Consider the following 22,709-nt stretch of genomic DNA (forward strand, 5'->3'; position numbering starts at 1 on the left):
GATCTGCATCTTGATCCGGTCTATTGGAGTTACTCTTTAGACTCAGAAAGTCACATTTAGAGGAGACGCTTTGTGAATAACAGAGTGAATAACAAAAAGTATAACACCGACGTGTGTCGATGACTGCAATGGCGTCACCGGCCCACCAGGGGTCAGGATCCCTCCCTTTGCATTATAAGAACTGTACGAGAGACATCTGTGGAGTCATATCACTTCTACCACACACAGGTTGCTGTTGAGGTCAGGAGTGTGTTTTCACATGACAGTCTGAAACAAAACTCTAAATACGGGTCTAATTAATGTGTTCATGCAGCATTCAGTTATGATTAAATGTGAATTTTACCTGAAACTATTGGGTGAACTAATATCCACCTTCTTCTTGTTCTTGTTCTTGTTCTTTCTATATCTGTACAGATTTTAAAGCCCCTTTTGGCTAATTTGTAACTTTTGATTTTGATCATTGCAAAAATGAATTGAATTTCAAACCAAAACAATGAGCTAAAAGACGTCGTAAAGCTCTGTAGGGCTGAGGGTTCTTCTAGTTCTCGGCGGGTCCGCCACTACGAGCAACATCTTTCAATAATATATTCACTAACTTATTGTAAATGTACCAGTTTCTTACATACCATATGAACATCAACTTAATATTGCAACTCAGTTTAAAAAAGAAGAAAGAGGCAAAGCATTAACAAAGTCACATTCAAAGGATTGACGTCACTATGGAAAGCTATTATTAAGTAAGTAATGGACTTTATTTTTCTACAAAACATGCACTTGGTGTGGTCAGTGTAAATGGGTGGAAACTACATCTTGTCATCCGTTACAAAGCTCAGAGGAGGTCAGAGCCGTTGGTCAGAGCTGACACAGTCAGTGTCATTACACCACAATCACAAACAGTGACTTTAATCTTCTGCTGCTGGAGGAAAAAAACATGGCGGCGCTCTAAGTTTCCATCCTTTCAACAGACGTTTACATCAATCAGCTCTCACACTTAAATAACCAGCATGGTGTTCAACAAAAGCAACATTGCTAGTAAAGCCAGACTTCCCTCAATAAATCAAGCTTTTTTTAATATCCAGGATATTCTCAAAGAGGTTTGGTCAGCCCACCACTTTGGTCAATACTGACATATCTCAACAAACATCAGATTTCAAGTGCCATGAACATTTGTACAGACGTTTATATTCCCAGATGATGAATCCTAAAGACTTTGGTGATTCTCTGACTTTTCATCCACGAGCAGGTCAATTGTTCACGAATTCAATGAAATAGATCAAATCCTACTGGATTGATTCCCACAAAATGTGGTATTGGCGTTCATAGTTCCCAGGTGATGTATATACTACTGACTTGATCTTCTCTCGAGCCACCAGCTGGAGCTCATTTGTGGTCATTTGAGTCAAATGTCTCACAACTGTTGCAGTGAATTCACGTTGATGCTGTTATAAATCTGGTCATCTTCTAACTTTCAGAGAATTGAATGAGATTCCAATCAGCCTCGACTCTATTTCTCTTTACTGCCAATTAGCAAATGTTAGCATGCTAACATGATGCACTGGATGAATCAATACTTGCCAAACATTACAGGTTAACATTGGTTTGCAGCACAGGCTATTGCCATTAGCAATTAGCTCGACGGGCTATCGTGCTTTGAGTCTTACACTATAATTGAATTACATAAAATGTAATATGTTTGATCCTGGGCTGCAGCATTAGCAAAAGCAGCAGTTTCCCCATTTTCTCCCATGCAAATTAAAGAAATGAAACGGAGACCCAGAAACCATACGATAAAAATAACTGGGGACAGACGACCAGTCTGAAGATGTCAAAATTGTACTTTTGCTGTACGGAGCATTATGTCACTTGTACAAACCAGGCGTTGTTGCATCATTCAAGTGAACCTTTCTTCCTAATCCTCATGTGCCGCTCTATTGACATTACAGTTTTGTGTTTGAGTTTCCTTCAAGGATGTTCCCTGTTCAGGTCAGTAGTTCCCAATCTTCAGTTGGACCCCATTAGCTCTGAATTGGCTTCATGAAACAGCTTAATCCTGGTTCAGTTTGTTAAACTCATTCAAGACAGGCTGTCACAATAAACTCTGCTTCTTTGAGCCTTCTTGCTACAGTTTCTTTACAAAAACAAACAAACTAATAAACGACATCATGGCGCATGAATGCAGATAATCCAAGGTCAAAAAGGTCCATGCTGTGTGAGAGGGGACAGTGCAGAAAACAGAATTGTAAATATGCTTTTGTTCACTCAGGGGCCGATTTATGTGTGAGGCAACACACCGACAAAGTGTAAAGCAGTTATCATCTGCTTGCTCAACATTGCAAGATGCAAAAAAAACAACTATTTTAAATGAACACATGTTCCAATAATCCCTCAGTTCACGCTCTTCCTCTCTCTCGACCACACCCACACACATCCCATATGAAATAAATAGCACTATGTACAAAACTTATACAGTATGTAGGTACACAAAAACACATATACACACGATACACAACTTACATCATGTAAACAACTAACAAAATGCTTAGCCCTGTCATGTAAAAATGACTTTAAAAAAAACAAAAACCAACAAACTACGAAATGTTCTACAAGGATTCCAGCATTAATTGAGCTGTGACAGATGGAGACACAATCCAGATACGAGGCATTTTAACAATGGCGTCGTAATGGTGGTGGGTCACATTGCGGTGGTTAAACCTCCACTGTCCTATTAACAGTCTTCAACCCTTTGGACAAAATCAAAAGGCAACAATCAAAGGATATCTCCCGTATGAGGCCACAGTTGAGAAAAACACAAGCCGACCTTTCTCGTTCCATCGGCCTGTCCGTCCTGGCATGCTAATCATCTTCCTCCCACCACTACCTCACCTCTAGAGTACCGACTAAATGAATATCCCGGTTCTTTGCAGACAAAGTGTAAGAGAAGTCAAAGGCAAAGCCCAGCTTCCTTGATGAAAGACAACCGGATCTCCTTTGACAGCCTCCTCAAGTGGTGGAAAGCAGTGCCAACCTTTTGAAAAAGGGCATTATCGAAGGACAAATCTGGTTTCTTACAATTTGGGCTGTAATGTCAGACTTTTAAGAACTTATACTTATCTTTCACGCCTGACCTGTGAACTCTGAGGCTCTCCCTACGAGGCAATGTGTTACAACACATGACACACGTGACAGCAGACATGTCTGACTATCAGAGATAGAAAGAAATATGACATTTTGAAAATAAGCCAACACGACCAGAACCAGGAGCATAGACTGGAGTGAAAGTGAATCGAGTCAACATGACGTCACCCATTGGTTTCTGGACTGCGGCGTCTTGGGTTTTGTCTGTTTCCATTTTGTTTGTTTTTTTGCAACCAGAGGTGGAGCTAAGTACAACTAAATAAGAAATTCAGCGTTCAGAATGTTACAGTTAACTTTCATGTCCTTTAAAAGACGATGTAAACGGGTTAAAATTCTAAGATGAAAACACGTACGACTCTCAAACTGGATTACGGCGTGATAGGAACTTCAAGGTCTTAAAGCATATCGTCTTTTATAGACCATAATTTATGAAATGAACATCACACTGCATTGCAGAAGACTTGATCTAAATCCAGTGTTAAGAAAGAGGAGTAGCCCCCTGGTGGCCATTAGCAAGAATGCAAGTTCAAGGCACTTCTACATTGGCTTCACGTTTTCAATAATATGACAATAATATGATTACTGGTATAATTTTTGGCCAGAAAGTCTGAAAATGAAATCCAAGTAGTAATAAATTACAACTGTACCATCTGTCCCCAAGATGAGATTGAATGGAAGCAAGATTATAAATGTACAAGAAGCTGAAGAAACCTTTCCTTCACCAACGACCTGACTGCTTTTACACCATATTATCAGAATTTCTCGTTCTGTGGTTTGCTTTCTCCCTGTTGTCACATCGTGGCTCTTGCGTGGTCCAACTGCTCCTTGGCGTGCCAAAGTTCCTCTGTGGTCGGTCCTTCGGGTTGGCCTTATTCTTGTCATATGCTCAAAGCCTGCTCTGGTGTGACCTCAGAGCAGAAATGAACCCTACACCTGTGGGAGGAATCGGTGACCTAGTATGATTAACAGCCCTGCCAGTCTGAGAAAGTCTGTGAATGCCAATGTTTGAACAAGTTTTCTCTCCTGTGTTTCATTCGGGAGATTCCAATTCAGTGTTCAGGCTTTTGTCGCTGTAGTAAGGGTCACATGTAAAGACACTGAATATCAGTTATTGGCAGGTTCAATCCAAAGGAATCATCCGTGTGGGCTGTCTTTTGACCTCTACGCTGTCATCCCTCTTCCCCTTCTGACCTTAACCTAAGAAAATAACAGGGTTGTGCAAATATAGCTCAATAGAAGCATGTGGCTACTAAGGTGGTGTAATAGGATACATACCAGAACACATCTGAAGCTCTAATGGTGTGTTCACACCAAACGCGAAGCGAACTACATACAAAGTCAATGCAAAGACGCGGGCGACGCAAATGATGTGAATGATGTAAATGCCTGAAGATTTGCATGGCGTCGTTACACCTGTCGGCTTCCTCTTGTCTTCACTGACATCCTGACATTGTTGAATCACAATTGGAGGAATACAATATTGTATCTGTAGGCACCCAGAGCTCTACGATGGTACCTCCGATTTTTGTGTGTGTAAACCATAGACTGTCTAAAATCTAATAATGTCGCTGTCGTATTGACGCCTCAATGTCATGGAATAGCTACAATGTTAGCATTGATTGATACAAAGTCCATTTAAAAAGTAATTTGCTTGTCTTCTTGCTGAATTCAAAACCGTTTTCAAAATCTGCATCGTTCCGTAGTAAGTTCAGCATCCCGTGTGTCAAATTATTGCAATTAAATCACAGCAAAATCTGTTTATTTTGTGTTCATGATGCTGTACCAAACCAGTAGACCAGTAGGGGAGGCTGTAGCTCACGGGCAGAGTGGTCGTGATCTCCTTGAGCGGGACACTGATTCCCAAGTTGCTTCGGAGTCCTTAATGACTCAAGATGAGTAAACTGCACAGAATAATTTCCCCACTATGGGATTAACAAAGGATTATAAATAATTTAAGTGTGTGGCTTGCTAGATACCGTGAACACGGCCTGATTAAATAATGGACCAAAACACTATGTTTAGTTTTCCAATGTATCTGGGAATGCCACAACACATACAAAGAAGCAAGAGTGGTTATTTTTGTCGTGTTTGATGAAGTGTTGGTATTTTCATAGAGATGAAGCCCCATTGCTTCCGGCGAAATCCGTGCAAATGCACGGCTAAAACTCGCTTCGCGTTTGGTGCGTACGCAGCTTGAGTGCCAATATCCAGTTTAGTACAGGAGACAATCCATACAAATGAATCCGATCACAGTTTCAGGCCGAGGTTCAGAACCTCAGCGCAGATCCAGTAACTGCAAAATCACATCAGTTATCAGCGAAATCAAAGGCAATAATCCAGACGTGGACATACAGTGAAATTATCAAGTGTTCTTCAGACGAGTGTGTCAGCTGGCATTGGTACACTGGGAATCCTCCACGTCAGCGTATTTCCAATGATAGCACAGTCCACGTGGTGCTATTAAGGCACCGTGCAGTCCCGGTCCACGCAGCATTCAATGCAACACACTGGACCTTGTTGACGTTTATCCCATGGCAGCCATTTTGAAATTGTCACTCTTGGGGTGAGAAACTCAGGATTGAACATCATTCACAGATTCCTCTTTAAAGATCTACAGAGTCTACCAGGTTGCTTTGTAACAAGATCAAAGCCTCCGAGCGTGGTCACCCAGAACAAGTGGAAACTCTGAGACAGGTTTGGACAACATATATATATATATATATATATATATATGTATATAAACCACTGTGGTGGTTTAAAGGTGCAATCTGTAAAATCTTGCCCACCTGTTCCAAACTAATAAGTGGCAGCATTTCCTTCTCTACTACTGGGTCAATTCTGTCTCCATTTACCTTTGTTATTGCAAAACAAAAGCCAAAGTTGCATTTACTGTGCCACGAACCGGAAGCTGTACAATTTGGTAGTTTGTTTGAGTAAATCCAGACGTGCAGAAACAAGAAAAACGACTTGGAGACGACTACGCCGGAAGGGAAGCATTCGGCAACGCCGGGAGAGGGATCTTCATTTAGTGGATTTGCAGAGCTGTAGCAACTGTAATTCAGGCAGCGTAACCCCGGGTCGACTGATCCCGAGGGACTCCCGGAGCCGCCGCCCTCCTCCTAGCGACGAAACAAATATACAATTTTTTTTTTTTGGAATAACTTCTGGACAGATCCTACACATTGCACATTTAAAACGTTGGAAAAACATGCCAGTCTGTCGGAGTTTCTCACCCTGAGTGTGGAAAAAATGTAAAGTACCCCCTCCCTTGTGGAATTGTAGGAGCTGCAGTCATGTAAGGAAGCTCTATCTCCTTGCAGTCTTTCTCTGGATATAGTTTTCACTTCCTGCATTCAGCATGTTGTCCAGTGTCAGTCCTGTCTACACCATCTCCTGTGAGGTGTAACGTTGGGCTGTAAAACTTACATTAAGAGGGGACAGTGTGTGTTTCTTTCAGTGTGTGTGTGTGTGTGTGGGCCTTCATGCACGTAAGCGCATGGGTTTTATTTGTCTCTGCGTCTTTTTCAACGTCCGTATCTTCTCCCGTGTGTGTGTGTGTGTGTGTCACTGTCTTGGGTACGTGGGATAGTGTCTTGGTGATTGTTTGTGTATGTGCGGCTGGGACTGAGCGTGTGCGTTTGCCAGCGGCAGCGTGGCGTGGTGGTCGGGAGGCAGGTGGGTGGACAGCAGGTCATCCTCTGCAGCATCACCTACAGACAGAGGATAAATATGGTTGTTACTTTTGAGGCTGCTGCTACTGCAGCTGTGTCTTCATCACTTTACAGAACCATGCTAGCCTTGCTTTCACGTTGTTTGCTAAGCTAAGCTAACACTGTTCCGACTCCAGCTGTACTTAACACTTAAGTACAGCTGGAGTTAAGACATAAAATTGATGTTGAAAAACAGCCAAGAAGTGCAAACTGTTGGACTGTAATTTAAAACCTGAATACAAGATAGTAATCTTAATTAAATCTGAGAGATTACTCTGTATTATCTTTTTTCTTTTGATAGTTATAGGGTTTTACACAGCTCAAAGAAAAGGGACTTTTTTTGTCCTTTTATGAGAAGCTGTGAATGACATAATTGGTAAGAATCACCTGTCAATCTAACGCAGTACACTCTCTGCTTTATTTGTATTTAACTAAAATGTATTTCTATCTCAACCTGATATTTAAGAGAAAAAAGCAAAACCTTAACACACATGAAACATGTATTTTGTCAGCCATGTTGGTGCCAGCACATTTGTTTGGAGCCAGGAAATGAGGATCAGGCACAAAAGCAAAAGACGGAGAAATGCGTCGTCATGCTTTTGAACTACACATAGTCTGCAATAAGCTACATAAGAAACAACAAATGGTCTGAAGGTCTGTGGGAGGGCCTACCACTGCCATCCATGCCGGTCTGGTTTCCAGTGATGTGGTGCCAGTAGACGGATCGGGGCAGGATGGCGGTGGGAGTGCAGGGGTAGGAGCCAGGCTCTGAACCCATAGACATCAACTGGGAGTCATGAAGATAAGACATAACATCAGGAATGAAGTCAATTCAGACATTTTACAAAGGCGGTTGGCACACCAGAGTCAGTGTACCTGTCGTAGATGTCGGTCTGCGCACCCTTAATTTGGAAATACAGAAAGCAGTACCAGCATGGTGTTTTTAAAGAGTTATTTTGGATTCGACAGTCACGCAATAGCAAACCGAGGCAGCGGTAGAAACAGCAACTCCTGTGTTCTACGAGGCAATATTACTTTTTTTGTCAACAAAGATGTCTGACAGCAAAGGAAAGCATTACAAATATTCTTAATATAGCATACCGGTTGAACTAGTAAGGATTTTTTAGGTGTCTAAAAATATATTTTGCCGCTGTGTCCTGTCTGTGCATTACATAAACATAAAGAGTGAAAATTTACATTAGAAATAGAACGTAAATTTGAAAATAGATAGAAAGTAAATTAGCATTAATTATTGAGTCATAATTCTAACCAGATGACAGATGTAAGACCACTATTCACTCTCTTTTAGCTCAGTTTTGGTCTCCACCACGCTCGACCAGGCGCTCACCCTGCTGTTCTTCTCCATCTCCAGCAGGACCTTCTTGTGCTGCTCTGCGATCGCCAGCGTAGAGGAGTGGACCCTCTGGTAGATCTGCTCTCCTTCTCTGGTCTGGAAGGTGTAGAGGCCTTCACCGCTGTCACACATCCTACACATGACAGCAAGTCAGTGTGGAGCCAAGTGTGCAAAACAGCACAGAATGGCCCGTACAGTATAATGGAGGATTGTCTGGAAAAATGGTAATACGCTCCTATTCCCTCGACTCTGAATGTAAATTATTCTGTGTCCCCCCTGATGCAAATGGAATGGAAACACGGACGCATTGTCAGTTTTAAAGCCGGTCCAAACATACATTTAGATGCAAAAATGCAAATGAGATCATGTTCCCTTGACGGTAGTTCATTTGGGTCCAAAGACAGACGCGAGGCATTGATTCCTTGTAGTTGGCGTTCACACTGACGTATAACAAACTAATGAACTAGAGATGCAGCGATGCAACTTGCTCAGTGACGATGCCGATACCTGGGCTCTGGGGATCGGTCGATACTGCGTATGGATTCAATATCATGTTCAATTTAATACGCCGTGTGTCTCACTGTTTGAAAGAGACTGGCACCATATGTCTTGTATAAGTAGGGCAACATCAAGCTTGACTTCAATATTGCATTCTTGATTTTGCGAAATAAAATAAAACAAATGAATGAATAGATAAAAATATACAAAATTGTTGATTATTTAAATAATGGTATCCAATACCAGATCGGCTCATTGGCACCGGTACCCGATTCAGATATTTGAGTTTTAGCCTCTAGCCTTTAGCCTCTAGCCTTTAGCCTCTAGCCTTTAATCTTTAGCCTTTAGCCTCTAGTCTTTAGCCTCTAGCCTCTAGCCTTTAATCTTTAGCCTTTAGCCTTTAGCCTCTAGTCTTTAGCCTCTAGCCTCTAGCCTTTAGTCTTTAGCCCTTAGCCTCTAGCCTTCAGCCTTCAGCCTTTAGTCTTTAGCCTCTAGCCTTTAGCCTTTAGCCTTTAGCCTCTAGTCTTTAGCCTTTAATCTTTAGCCCTTAGCCTTTAGCCTTTAGCCTCTAGCATTCGGCCTTCAGCCTTTAGTCTTTAGCCTCTAGCCTTTAGCCTTTCGTCTTTATCTGGGCCAGGACTTCCTCTTCCAGGCGCCGGTGATTCGATTAGCAACTTGAGACGTGAGACTGTATCTGAGGTAAGAGACGACTTTTACGAGTGGATTGTTTCACGAGTAGTAAGTTTACAGGCCAATAAACAGCTAAATCCTCATCAGATGACAGCCGCAGGGTTCCAAGAATGCATTTTTGGCCGAGGCGTCCCCGCTCTTTTGCTCTCCACACGTACTGTTTACCTGCATGCTACTTTACTGCACCTGATGTGTGTGTTTATGTTGTCATAAAGAGCTCACAGAGAAATACCTGTTTACAGGCCTTATTAGTTTACATGGCCTGTATTTCTGGATGACAGGACAAATAAAGATGTTCATTGACCATCAATCAATCGGTGCCACCGATGCAAAGTATGAAGCAGTTTAACAGAGGTGAATTGAGTTTGTCTTCTATGTGTATTTTAACAATTAAAACGTAGCGAGCACACGGTCACCATACTTCAAGATCCCACAGAACAATAACACCTTCTTTTGCCCTATTCAAACCTGCCAGTCTGTAGTGATACAATCAGCTCAACTAGTAATAATCACATCATCAACCAGGCATTTCTCTGTGAGCTCTTTTTCAGCAGTAACACACACACCAGGTCCAGTAAAGTGACTCATTACCTGCTGGTGGGTGATGATGCAGGATCACCAGCATCCTGTCACTTTGTATGCTTTATTAAGATTCTTGTGCTTTTGTTTGCAAAAAAAAGTGTTTTCTGTCTGCACATTGTGAGGCTAGCTAGCAGGACGCGTTAGCTTCATAAAAGGAAGTGGTAGTGGACGTAAATGAATACATTACAAACGAGACCCAGTCTTTGTGGGTGATGCAGTACAACACGTCCACAGACAGAGGGCTCTCTCGCCACACACAGACACAAACACACACACACACACACACACACACGCTCACACAAACGCACTGACACCTTTATCTGCATCCAGACCCAATCATAGCTCGCCAGGTTTTATCAAAGAAGGGGAGATAAGGAGGTCGGACCCGGCATTGATTCATCGTCTAATCTATTCAATCAATCTCTTCATGGACTCAGAGAGAGAGAGAGAGAAAGAGAGAGAGAGAGAGAGAGAGAGAGAGAGAGAGAGGTATCCTTGGACTGACCGTAAGTTCAAAAACAGAGTGCACACGCACACACTTTGGTTTAGAGTTCCAATAAACGTGTTTCATATCGAAAAGTTATTTTTTTTTATGTGTTGTGTCTTCGTGGAGACATTTAGTCAGTTCTTAACTGGTCCAGCGTTGAGGGAGAACACGGCAGACGGCTGCTCAGTGTAATCATCAGTGTAAACCGCCCTCCTCCTCCATCCATCCCATCCCCAGGCCTCACCTCCCGGCTTCGAAGGTGAAGCGCGTGGCGTCGCGTCCGTAGCGCCGCAGGGAGCAGAGCGGCCAGGTGACCAGCTTGGTGCGGGGGTTGTGGATGTCCCACAGGTAGATGTTCTCGTGGGTGATCTGCATCATGCACTCCCCGTAGATGTCCAGGTTTGGACACGGCAGGAGGAACACGTTGAAGCGCTCTGCCGAGGAGCAACAGGAGCAAAGTCAGGGCCGTCCGCCGTAGTTTGAGTTGCAATTAAGATTTTCAGATCTGGGCTTTTGTGTGTTTGTGTGTACGTGAACTACCTGTGTGTTCACACTGCACACCAGCAGCCAGCAGGTCCGGCTCTCCCATACTGATGTCATTGAGCCGTGTCCCCAGACACTCGATTGACAGCGTCTTAAACCAGTCCTCTGCCTCCAGCTCTGTGCAGAGAGAGAGAGAGAGAGAGAGAGAGAGAGAGAGAGGTTTGACATGAAGCTGAATCACAGAGCTCAGAAGTAAGAAGCCAAACGGTGAAATGCCGACACCTTCAACAAGCAGAAGTTTTAAGACTAAGGACGGAGACTGGAAACATGTTGATCCTTCTCAACTATTTATTAGTGAACAACATCCAGATTCAGTAACTATGCTCAATGGTACACATTAAAATGCTCCACATATATGACGTAAGTCCCAATCTCAGTGGCGCGTTTTTGCTTTTCTCGCGTCTGTTTGTGTACTTATTACCCAGACGAGACACACCGAGTTAATCGGTGGCTTTGAAACGCGTTGATGGGTGTAATTATTTTTACTTTGGACTGAGCCACACTAGCCATTTCCCCTTGTTCCCAGTCTTTATGCTAAGCTAGGCTAAACATGATATCAATCTTCTCGTCTCACTCGCTAAAGAAGCAGTGTATTTCACACAATGTTATCCCTGAAACTTTTTACTAAGTGCCCCAAATTTGGGATTGAAATCCTCTAAAATACTGTGAACTAACCTTTAAATAATAATAAATAAACTGAAAATCAGCAGACAAGGCACAGGGTCCTCAGCCATAACACTAAGAAAGCATGCGGAAACTTTTGGTGGAGCGTGACAAGTGTTGAGGGGAAGTTTAGTGTTTGTGTGTGTGCATGTGTGTGTGTCTATACGCTACCTGATTCACAGGTGAAGGTGCGTGCGGTGTCGTCTGTAAACACAATGGCCACCGCCTGCCGCTTGGTATCTCGAGGCAACCGTGTGATGTTCTTGACGTTGCTAATCTCCGTCACCTGGGCATCACGTCAGAGGTAAAAGGTGATTTTAGTGATATTTTTCAGCATCAAGTATTCCAGTAGTCCATATACATTTGTCAAGGGGATTTTTCATCGCATTCGGTCTGGGGACAACTTGATAATCAGATTCACAAAAGTGGAATTTAATAAAGTGCGGGGCTTATGATATGTTTACAGTCAGGCTGTTCTCGTGAAATCAATTGTTGTGTAACTGTGAGCCAGGAGCTTTGGGAGGTTGAGGAGTGAAAGAAAGAAAGAAATGATCCTTTTTTAATCCCCTTGGGGAAATTAGTCTCTGCATTTAACCCATCCTCAGTAATTAAGAAGTGGTAAGAAGCCCTGAGGCGCAATGTTGACTTATTTGTCAATATTAATTTAACCTACACCCAAACCTTTTCCTAAAAGTAGTTGTGTTGCCTGGTGCTGCTAAATATTTGTAGAAAAACACATTACAAATTATTAAAAGATTCAAGATTCAATAAACAGAAGCTTCCATATTTTGACTGCGGAAGAGTGACGTTTAGACGCACCATACAGCTTTGTGAGAGGCGGCAACCTGCCAATCACAGTAAGCCCCGCCCTAAAGTAGACCCCGCTTTATGGTCTGTTTGACCATAATTTACAAAATGAACATTATGCTGTGTTGAAGAAGACTTTAAATTAGAGATTGAAACCATAAACTCATGTTTATAATGTTTACTGAGGGAATACATCGAGAGAAGTAGAGTCATTTTCTTATAGACTTCTAGAGGAGTCGCCCCCTAGTGGTCAGGAGATGTAATGCAAGTTGAAGACACTTCCTGGTTTTCAACATCCACGATCCTCTTCTCTCTACAGAAAATACACAGTTTTCTTCCGCCGAAAAGAACGAAAGGAAAAACATGTTCTTCCCCATTTAACTTCAACGAAGGCTCAAGAGCTGCCACACTCCATTTTGTAGCTTCGTCGCTCGCAGTGAGAACACAGCATTAGCAATTTTATTGGTTTGCGTGGAATAAAACGACTGTGTTGTACCAACGTGAAACCTCTCATACGTCGTATCGTCGTGCTTACAGTGAAAGTACAAAAGGATTTAACAAAAATAGAGCAAAGTCACTCCGCAGCTTCTCTTTAAGCCCCCCTGATGTGTTGAAGGACGTTAAATGGAGGAGTGTGAAAGCAGGAGGTCAATTGAAGGAGATGTGGTGATGATGATGATGAAGAAGAACAAAAGACGAGCGAGTTCTGAGAGAGACGGAGTGAAGAAAAAGAGAAAAAGGATTGTTGTTTCTCGCTGAGCTCAGAAGGTCTTTTAAGTGAAGGCTGACGGCTTTCATTGATGTCAGTGTGTGTCTGTCACTTTGGCTTTGTTTTCTCCTCCAGTATACTTGACACACACACACACACACACACACACACACATACACACACTCACCTACCTTAGGAAAGACTCTGATGTAGGCAGACTTCTCATCAGGGTATTTCTCCAGACGGCGAGGTCCTTTGCTCGACGACTTCTTGAACACCAGCCAGCAACGCCGATAGATCTGTTAAAATAAATGTGCAGTTTTTATTTAAAAGATTGTACTCTTCAATCAGTATGTTGCTTTTGTCAGGAACAAGTTGATTAAAACCCAAACTGGGTATGACAGAACAAAATCCAGTTTTCAACCAGCAACAATCACGTCTCAGTAGAACTTCATTGACTATGATATTGCCTCTGCGAAAGGATGCCCACTGATTCCAAAAAAAATCAACAGTACCTGAAGCAACAGTCACATAACACATGGTGCATTTCTCCAACATGTCCAGGCATGTGTGATCCTGGATGGCAAACAATTAGTAAATTGTACCAAACATAACAAGGAAGCTCAAGTTGTTGGAAACCAGCTCCTAACTAGCTTTACTGCCAAACTCAGGGTTTAATATTTACAACGCATTAAGTCTCCTTAGAGACTGACAAAAATCGCCATAGCTGACTACATTTTAAGTCACCTCGGCGGGAATTGGGTTAAGTTTTCAACCAGCAACAATCACGTCTCAGTACAACTTCATTGACTATGATATTGCCTCTGCGAAAGGATGCCCACTGATTCCAAAAAAAATCAACGGTACCTGAAGCAACAGTCACATAACACATGGTGCATTTCTCCAACCTCACAGGGTTTATGGTAATGTCAAAGGTGCATCTGATGGTTGATTTTAAGCCACGCCTTCCCCATGCATAGGCAGTCATGCATGGAAGATGAAAGAACCAAGAATTAGGTCAAGATAACCTACTTTGTGAGACTACTCTGGTAGCAAGGATAACAATGGCCAGGCGTGTGTGATTGTGGTTGGAGAACAATTTGTAGCCAAACACCACAAGAAAGCTCAAGATGTTGGGAACTAGCTCCTAGTTAGCTTCACTGACAATGTCAAAGGTGCATCTGATTGTTGATTTTAAGCCACGCCTTCTCATGCATTGGCAGTCATGCATGGAAGATGAAAGATCCGACAATTGGGTCATCATAACATACTTTGTGAGACTACTCTGGTACACAAGCATAACAATGGCCAGACGTGTGTGATTGTGGATGGTGAACAATTGGTAAATTGTAGTCAAACACCACAAGAAAGTCAAAGTTGTCTGAGTAAACTCCAAACATGCTTCACCAACTACCTCTGGGTTTAATTCTCACAAAGTATAAAGTCTCCTTGGAGACTTACAAAAATTGCCAAAGCTGACTATATTTCAGGTCACCTCAGCGGGAATTGGGTTAAGTTTTCAACCAGCAACAATCACGTCTCAGTACAACTTCATTGACTATGATATTGCCTCTGCGAAAGGATGCCCACTGATTCCAAAAAAATCAACAGTACCTGAAGCAACAGTCACATAACACATGGTGCATTTCTCCAACCTCACAGGGTTTATGGTAATGTCAAAGGTGCATCTGATGGTTGATTTTAAGCCACGCCTTCCCCATGCATAGGCAGTCATGCATGGAAGATGAAAGAACCAAGAATTAGGTCAAGATCCCATACTTTGTGAGACTACTCTGGTACGCAAGTATAACAATTACCAAGCATGTGTGATCCTGGATGGCGAACAATTGGTAAAATGGAGCCAAACACCACAGGAAAGCTCAAGTTGCTGGAAACTAGCTCTTAGCTTGTTTCACCACCAACCTCAGGGCTTAATATTTACGAGATGTAAAGTCTCCTTGGAGACTGACAAAAATTGCCATAACTGACTATATTTCAAGTCACCTCGGCGAGAATTGGGTTAAGTTTTCAACCAGCAACAATCACGTCTCAGTTCAACTTCATTGACTATGATATTGCCTCTGCGAAAGGATGCCCACTGATTCCAAAAAAAATCAACAGTACCTGAAGCAACAGTCACAAAACACATGGTGCATTTCTCCAACCTCACAGGGTTTATGCTAATGTAAAAGGTGCATCTGATGGTTGATTTTAAGCCACGCCTTCCCCATGCATAGGCAGTCATGCATGGAAGATGAAAGAACCAAGAATTAGGTCAAGATAACCTACTTTGTGAGACTACTCTGGTAGCAAGGATAACAATGGCCAGGCGTGTGTGATTGTGGTTGGAGAACAATTTGTAGCCAAACACCACAAGAAAGCTCAAGATGTTGGGAACTAGCTCCTAGTTAGCTTCACTGACAATCTCAAGGTTTGATATTCACAAGGTATGAAGTCTCCTTAGAGACTGCCAAAAATTGCCATAGCTGACTATATTTCAAGTCATCTCAGCGGGAATTGGGTTAAGTTTTCAACCAGCAACAATCACGTCTCAGTACAACTTCATTGACTATGATATTGCCTCTGCGAAAGGATGCTCACTGATTCCAAAAAAATCAACAGTACCTGAAGCAACAGTCACATAACACATGGTGCATTTCTCCAACCTCACAGGGTTTATGGTAATGTCAAAGGTGCATCTGATTGTTGATTTTAAGCCACGCCTTCTCATGCATAGGCAGTCATGCATGGAAATGAAAGAACCAACAATTTTATATTGTGGATGGCGAACAATTGGTAAATTGTCGCCAAACACCACAAGAAAGCTCAAGTGGTTGGAAACTAGCTCCTAGCTAGCTTCACCACCAACCTCAGGGTTTAATATTTACAAGGTGTAAAGTCTCCTTATAGATTCACAAAAATTGCCATAGCTTTTTCATCCAAGTAGAGAAATAAAAAAGGCCTACACTATGACTACTGTCTTTACAGTACATCGTGTACATCATGAACTTCATGTATATGATATACATTATATGTGAACTTGCTGAAATGACGCAATGTGGGTTTGCCTGTTAATCAACACTTGATTAAACGTTAATTCTCACACAGAAAAGGTCGTGAATCATAAAAACAAAACCGAAAAAAAAATCCATCTCAGCTCAAATATGATTGGAAAGTCAACACGTAAACATTCACAAGAGCCCGCCCCCAGAAAAAAACACTGCATGTCCTCTGACTTCATTGTCCTACAAAACACAACAAAACAACAAACTGAGAGCTATTAGGTCCAGAAATTAAATGGAACCTCTTTTGTTTTTAGCAGAACTTTAATGGGTTGAAGTTGAGGCCACATGACGCTGAGCTAACTTAAAGATGTATGCATAATAAATAGGCGTGGAAAGATAAACAGAATGCACTTTGTTGGGAGGAAGCTAAGCGGTATATTTAGTTGATACGGTGTGACACCTCCGGATAAATAATTACACTGAAGGGCAAATGTGAGATGAAGGAGGGAAAAAAACGCTCACTATTCAAAATGCTCATGCTCATCCACGTCTACTGCCGATGCAGCACTTCAAGGTTACCATTAACGCCATGTCTAGGGTAATATCATTTTCTTGCGCTATAATGTGAGCGAAACCCCTCTGGAATATAAGGAACTCCAAGCTGCTCTGCATCAGTTTCATCTTTGAAGATGTGAGGAGGGAGCAATTAGCACTTTCTGTCGTCTTTCCCTCCCTTTCCCCCCACCCGCCTCCTCTATTTAACTTTACTTAACGCTGCTCGCAGTTTGTCTGCAGAGACCCGATTACTTCAAACACAGGATGGGCAAAGTGATATCGGGGAAGAAGGAGAGATGAAGGGAAGGAGGGAGGTGGATGATGTGGAGGACGGCAAAAAATATTCCGGCAATCAATTTCCTAACTCGGATTTAAACAGCGTTCTCTTCTTAAAACAAGTTATTTGGCTGGTGGACATTTTTTTAAGGGTCTGTCTTTGTTGTTGTGAAACTAATTTCATCCACAAGAGGCAGATGAGCACCACTACATATGTTTCATAAAAGGAATAAATCATCTTTTCTCGCAGGAAGATGTATCGCCTCGACATGTAATTGAGAATGCAGTTATTCATATGGGAACGTCCTTTTGTTGGAAACAATTTTGTACGAAGTTAGATGCAAAAAAACAACAAAAGCAAAGCGCTGCATGTGGAACATGAGAGGAGGTCACGTGTATGTGACATTGAGATCATTTTACGGTTTTACTGGAAGCTCAATGCAGTACAAACTAAGAAAACGAGTGCAAATAGAAGAAAAACCACCTAAAAGTAAACAGTTTCCTGCTTTGTTCAATTATGTTTGCAATGCTATCTGCTAAACCCTGCAGCTAAAGCCAAAGCTGCATTTAACCCTAACATGAGCCTTGCATTATGGACAACGCTGCAACGCTGCTGTTAATGAAGGAAAACCCTTCAATACTTTGTAAAATTCAAAATCACTTCTTGTACTGCTCGTTATTTGGCAAATATGTAACATTTATGTGATGGGTTTCAACCTCACACTGTTCATGTCATTGTAAGGATGGAGACATTAGAGTGAGAGCTACAGCACGCTAAATTAACAATATCGAGAGTGGTGAGAGTCACATTACAACACACACACATTGAGAGAGAGAGAGAGAGAGAGAGAGAGAGAGAGAGAGAGAGAGAGAGGCATTACAGCAGCTGTGGTAAATTGACTTACAATTAAAAAAGCCATTAAATTTTGTCAAAGGAAATACGGAGAGGCTGTGGGGAGAGAGGAGGAGACGGAGAGCAGAACAGAGGACAACAGCAAGAGATAATGAAGCAATAATGAAGGAAAGAGGAACGAGCACAAGACAGAGTGTGCCGAAACAAGACGGCAGAGGTTTGTGACTGAGAGGGACTAAGAGGACCGAGCCAGCAGTTTCCTCTCGATGATACAAAAAACAACAAAATACTCAACATGAAATTACAAATGTTGAATTCACAAATGTCTACATGGATCTGGCGCGTACGGAAAGCAGTTCACTTGAATTCCCAACTGCTGTTTGTTAAAATACAAATATGCTCTGAAATACACCACCTTGCTCTGAACCCTGAGTTTTGAGAAAATGGCGTTTAGCAGAAATGAGGACAAGTCGCTCTGAAGTGGCACACACAGTGACTCGAGTCGAGAATTGGGCTCTCAAAGCCTTGAGACTTGACTTAAAGACTTGACACTTGTGAAAATAATACTCCTCTCTATGTGCGATGGGCTGAGGGCTGTTAAGTTAAAGCACATCATGAGCTGTCGTTAGTTGGAGAGCCAGTGTTGTGCAGTACAGTTTAAATTGTACATTGTTATATGTCCAATATTGTTAGCAATATTTTCCAAGACCCTGAGTAATGTTCTATCCATTTTTAATACAGTTATCGACCTTAAAGGAAAGCGATGACTGTGTGTTTTCTTAATTGCGTTGTAATAACCTGTTTAAAGTGATCACACACCAAACAACCTTATCAAAGCTGATGCTGTAAGCCAATAGATAAAGGAGGGGTGACACAGCACAGGCTTTACAATCCTTAGATATAGCTCTGCCGTCTTCTGGTATGCAGCAAATTATAGAACGTACATTAACACCGTTAATTAGGCTAGGAAATTGACTTGGACTCGAGCCTGAAGACTTGGACTCAAGCTCAAAGAATTAAACTTGACTTGGACTCTAGCTCAAAGACTTGGACTCTATCTCAAAGACTTGGACTCTAGCTCAAAGACTTGGACTCTAGCTCAAAGACTTGGACCTAAGACTTGGACTTTATGTCAAAGACTTAGACTCTAGATCAAAGACTTGGAATTTATATCAAAGACTTGGACTCCAGCTCAAAGACTTGGACTTTATATCAAAGACTTAGACCTAAGACTTGGACTCTATATCAAATACTCGGACTCTGTATCAAAGACTTGGACTCTAGCTCAAAGACTTGGACTTTATATCAAAGACTTAGACCTAAGACTTGGACTCTATATCAAAGCCTTGGACTCTATATCAAATACTCGGACTCTATATCAAAGACTTGGACTCTAGCTCAAAGACTTGGACTCCACATCAAAGACTTGGACTCTAGATCAAAGACTTGGACTCCACATCAAAGACTTGGACTCTAGATCAAAGACTTAGACCTAAGACTTGGACTTTATATCAAAGACTTAGACTCTAGATCAAAGACTTGGAATTTATATCAAAGACTTGGATTGTAGATCAAAGACTTGGACTCTAGATCAAAGACTTGGACTCTAGATCAAAGACTTGGACTCTAGATCAAAGACTTAGACTTTATATCAAAGACTTGGATTGTAGATCAAAGACTTGGACTCTAGATCAAAGACTTGGACTCTAGATCAAAGAATTGGACACTAGATCAAAGACTTGGACTCTAGATCAAAGACTTGGACTCTAGATCAAAGACTTAGACTTTATATCAAAGACTTAGACTTTATATCAAAGACTTGGACTCTAGATTAAAGACTTGGACTCTAGATCAAAGACTTGGACTTTATATCAAATACTTAGACTCTAGATCAAAGACTTAGACCTAAGACTTGGACTTTATATCAAAGACTTAGACTCTAGATCAAAGACTTGGAATTTATATCAAAGACTTGGACTCTAGATCAAAGACTTGGACTCTAGATCAAAGACTGCAGCACAAAGACTTGAGAGTTGAATTGGACTTGCCCCTCAAAGACTTGGACTCGCAAAAATGACTTGCGATCATTTCTGGTGTTGCAACTCATTTTGGTTTTGTTTCCCTTGATTTAACGTGGACCTAAAAACAACCTACTCTGAACCCGAAACAGCCCGTGTCGCTATTAAAAAGCAAAAGTTAGTATGTAAATATTTACAGATGGTCTATTTAATAAACTACTAATGCCGGTTAACTTCAGGCATTACTGAATCTACCCGGCCTGCGTTGCAGGTCACATGATGCGTACACAACTATAAAGTCATGAATGCAACATGATATTTTAAAAGACATTTGGTTTGAACCCTCGTGTCAGCGTGGGTTCCCTCCGGGTTCTCCGGCTTCCTCCCACAGTCCAAAGACATGCAGCTCAGGTTAATTGGAGGCTATAAATTGCTCGTAGGTGTGAGTGTGAGCGGTTGTGTGTCTTTATCTGTGCGATAGTTGACCTGCAGGGTGAGCCGGGCCTTCGCCCAACGTCAGCTGGGACTCGTGCAGGACAAGAACACGCGAGTCACAACAGCTGAAAATGTTTTCATGTTGAAAGAGGAACGTACAATTACAGAGAGAGAGAGAGAGAGAGAGAGAGAGGGAACAAGGGAGGTCGGATAATTTACTTCTGACCAGCTGCTGTTTTCTCCGGAGAGCAATACGTCATCTCCCGCCCGCCCGCCCGCCCGCCGCCACGGCAACCCCCACCTCCACATGCTGCCACGGCAACCAAACCGTCCCGCTGCCACAGCATCACAATCCTGCTGAGCGAGCGCTTCTCCTTCAGCCCATCTGACACAGACAAAGGGTAGTGGTGTGTGTGTGTGTGTGTGTGCATGAGTGTGTGTGTGCATGAGTGTGTGTGCATGTGTGTGTGTGTGTGGGTGTGCGTGCGTGTGGGTGTGCGTGCGTGTGCATGTGTGTGTGTGTGCGTGGGTGTGTCTGTGTGTGTGTGTATGTGACTGTGTGCATGTGTGTGTGCATGTGTGTGTGTGTGCGCATGAGTGTGCGTGTGTGTGAGTGCATGTGTCTGTGTGCGTGTGTGTATGCGACTGTGTGTGCATGTGTGTGTGCGTGTGTGTGCATGTGCGTGCGTGTGCATGAGTGTGCGTGTGCATGTGTGTGTGCGTGGGTGTGCATGTGTGTGCATGTGTGTGCATGTGTATGTGTCTGTGTGTGCATGTGTGTGTGTGCGTGTGTGTATGTGACTGTGTGCATGTGTGTGTGCGTGTGTGTGTGCATGTGTGTGTGCGTGTGTGTGCATGAGTGTGTGTGTGTTCATGAGTGTGCATGTCTGTGTGTGCATGAGTGTGTGTGTGTGCATGTGTGTACATGTGTGTGTGTGTGCATGAGTGTGTGTGGGTGTGCAAGTGTGTGTGCATGTGCGTGTGCGTGTGTGTGTGTGTGTGTGTGCTTACAAGATGCAATGTGTAAGATCTGGGTCGCATTTTAGTTTCAAACATTCAAAAAATGAATAAACATTGTAAACTGCATGTGAAAAGGTTACAACTTTGACGTTATGCTAAATATACGTCTGTGTGTGGACCTTTTAAAAATGTGTAAACAGTGATGACGGAACGAAGTCGCACCAACCTGCGTAAGGGCCTTCAGAGCACCACCAAAGAGTGCGAATGTGTCCTCAATCAGATGTGTGTGCTACTAGTGAGTGGGTGGAAAACATCAGCAGGAGTCCCAATATTTATGGGCCAGGTATATACACATGTATATGGTGTAACATGACACCAACAATGAACTAAAAGCACACAGGTCACTCAATGCTTCCAACTCAGTTGTCTGTGGTCGTGTCCAGAAGGTCAAGTGTAGCGTAGAGTTTTAAAATGGACGCTGCGACACAAGCGTTTATAAACCGTCCACTGGAAGTCAACGCATGTGTTTGCTCGCAGCGACTGTGTTTCCTCAGTCGTATGCGTTTGTCCTTTAAAAATGAACTATATCTAAACAAAAGCTGACGAGTCAGTCGGATGTCTCGCACAGCCAGACCTCCACAGCGAGGTGTCAGCGCTGGGGAAAGGTCCGGCGCCGCGCCGCTCTGGTATCCGGGGGAAAAACATGCTCAGATTGTTGATGGGGAGCAGCCGAGGCCACAGACAATAAATCCTCGGCGGACATTTGCGTTCAATGTCAACATAATAGGCGCCGCTGGCACATTAGTTTATTGATCAGGCTGATTAAACAATTATAAGCACATCCTCCAGATGTGTAAGCCGATGAAGCACATGCACGTCAAGAGAAGCTCGGCAGCAGCTCCAGGCGCCATTTTCACTGGAAAAAAACAGGTGAGATCACTGACAGTTATCATACTTAGTAAGTAAGAGGAAATGGAAACGCTGCTGCAGAAGTTTGCTGACTAAGTTTGCTTTTAGCAGCAAGTTGCCTAATTGGTCTGGGTATCCTGACAGCCAATTAGGGATGTCACAAGGTCAGGATTTTAGTCGGCGAAACCAATACTAGCAAAAATTCCACGGGTCTTGATACTCAATCCGATAGCACGGTAAACATACAACATAATAAAACATAATAGACACAGTAAACGTCTTCTTCAAACAACTGAAGTATCTCGCCAAAAACTACATTTCCAAGATTACATTTGGACAGTTATAATCTCTCATGCCAATACAAATGTTACTGAATCGAGCTTGAACAAATCAAAATGTCACTCAAAGCGACGTCCGCTGGTGTTGCCCACTGCCCACCGGCTGCTAACAGCTAACGTAACTAGCTCTCATCCAGCCGACTACAACACGGATTTCTTTTCTATCAGCGAAGGAATAAAAT

The 22,709-nt window shown here is 42.6% G+C and overlaps 1 protein-coding gene and 5 non-coding genes across 6 annotated transcripts in view; all 6 read right to left on the reverse strand.

The window, feature by feature from the left end:
- Positions 1 to 5,860: 5,860 nt before the first annotated feature.
- Positions 5,861 to 22,709, reverse strand: part of dok4 (docking protein 4) — a 51,678-nt gene continuing 34,829 nt past the window's right edge. Inside the window, exons 3-9 of the mRNA XM_068576259.1 lie at positions 13,370 to 13,477; positions 11,834 to 11,948; positions 10,997 to 11,116; positions 10,701 to 10,890; positions 8,194 to 8,332; positions 7,518 to 7,632; positions 5,861 to 6,845 (exon numbers count right to left, since the gene is read on the reverse strand). Of these exons, the coding sequence (XP_068432360.1) occupies positions 6,700 to 6,845; positions 7,518 to 7,632; positions 8,194 to 8,332; positions 10,701 to 10,890; positions 10,997 to 11,116; positions 11,834 to 11,948; positions 13,370 to 13,477 (933 nt within the window). The 3' untranslated portion in view covers positions 5,861 to 6,699. The remainder of the gene's footprint in view (positions 6,846 to 7,517; positions 7,633 to 8,193; positions 8,333 to 10,700; positions 10,891 to 10,996; positions 11,117 to 11,833; positions 11,949 to 13,369; positions 13,478 to 22,709) is intronic.
- Positions 13,526 to 13,662, reverse strand: LOC137787887 (U4 spliceosomal RNA). The gene has a single exon (XR_011077683.1). It is a non-coding gene; the product is annotated as a U4 spliceosomal RNA (small nuclear RNA).
- LOC137787875 (U4 spliceosomal RNA) lies at positions 13,875 to 14,014 on the reverse strand. Its single transcript, XR_011077681.1, has one exon. It is a non-coding gene; the product is annotated as a U4 spliceosomal RNA (small nuclear RNA).
- LOC137787862 (U4 spliceosomal RNA) lies at positions 14,623 to 14,762 on the reverse strand. The gene has a single exon (XR_011077679.1). It is a non-coding gene; the product is annotated as a U4 spliceosomal RNA (small nuclear RNA).
- On the reverse strand, positions 15,132 to 15,271 carry LOC137787868 (U4 spliceosomal RNA). Its single transcript, XR_011077680.1, has one exon. It is a non-coding gene; the product is annotated as a U4 spliceosomal RNA (small nuclear RNA).
- On the reverse strand, positions 15,634 to 15,773 carry LOC137787944 (U4 spliceosomal RNA). Its single transcript, XR_011077701.1, has one exon. It is a non-coding gene; the product is annotated as a U4 spliceosomal RNA (small nuclear RNA).

This window comes from Clinocottus analis, unplaced genomic scaffold (genome assembly GCF_023055335.1).
Source record: "Clinocottus analis isolate CAN_PGR_092001 unplaced genomic scaffold, fCliAna1.0.p SCAF_1, whole genome shotgun sequence".
Lineage (NCBI taxonomy): Eukaryota > Metazoa > Chordata > Actinopteri > Perciformes > Cottidae > Clinocottus > Clinocottus analis.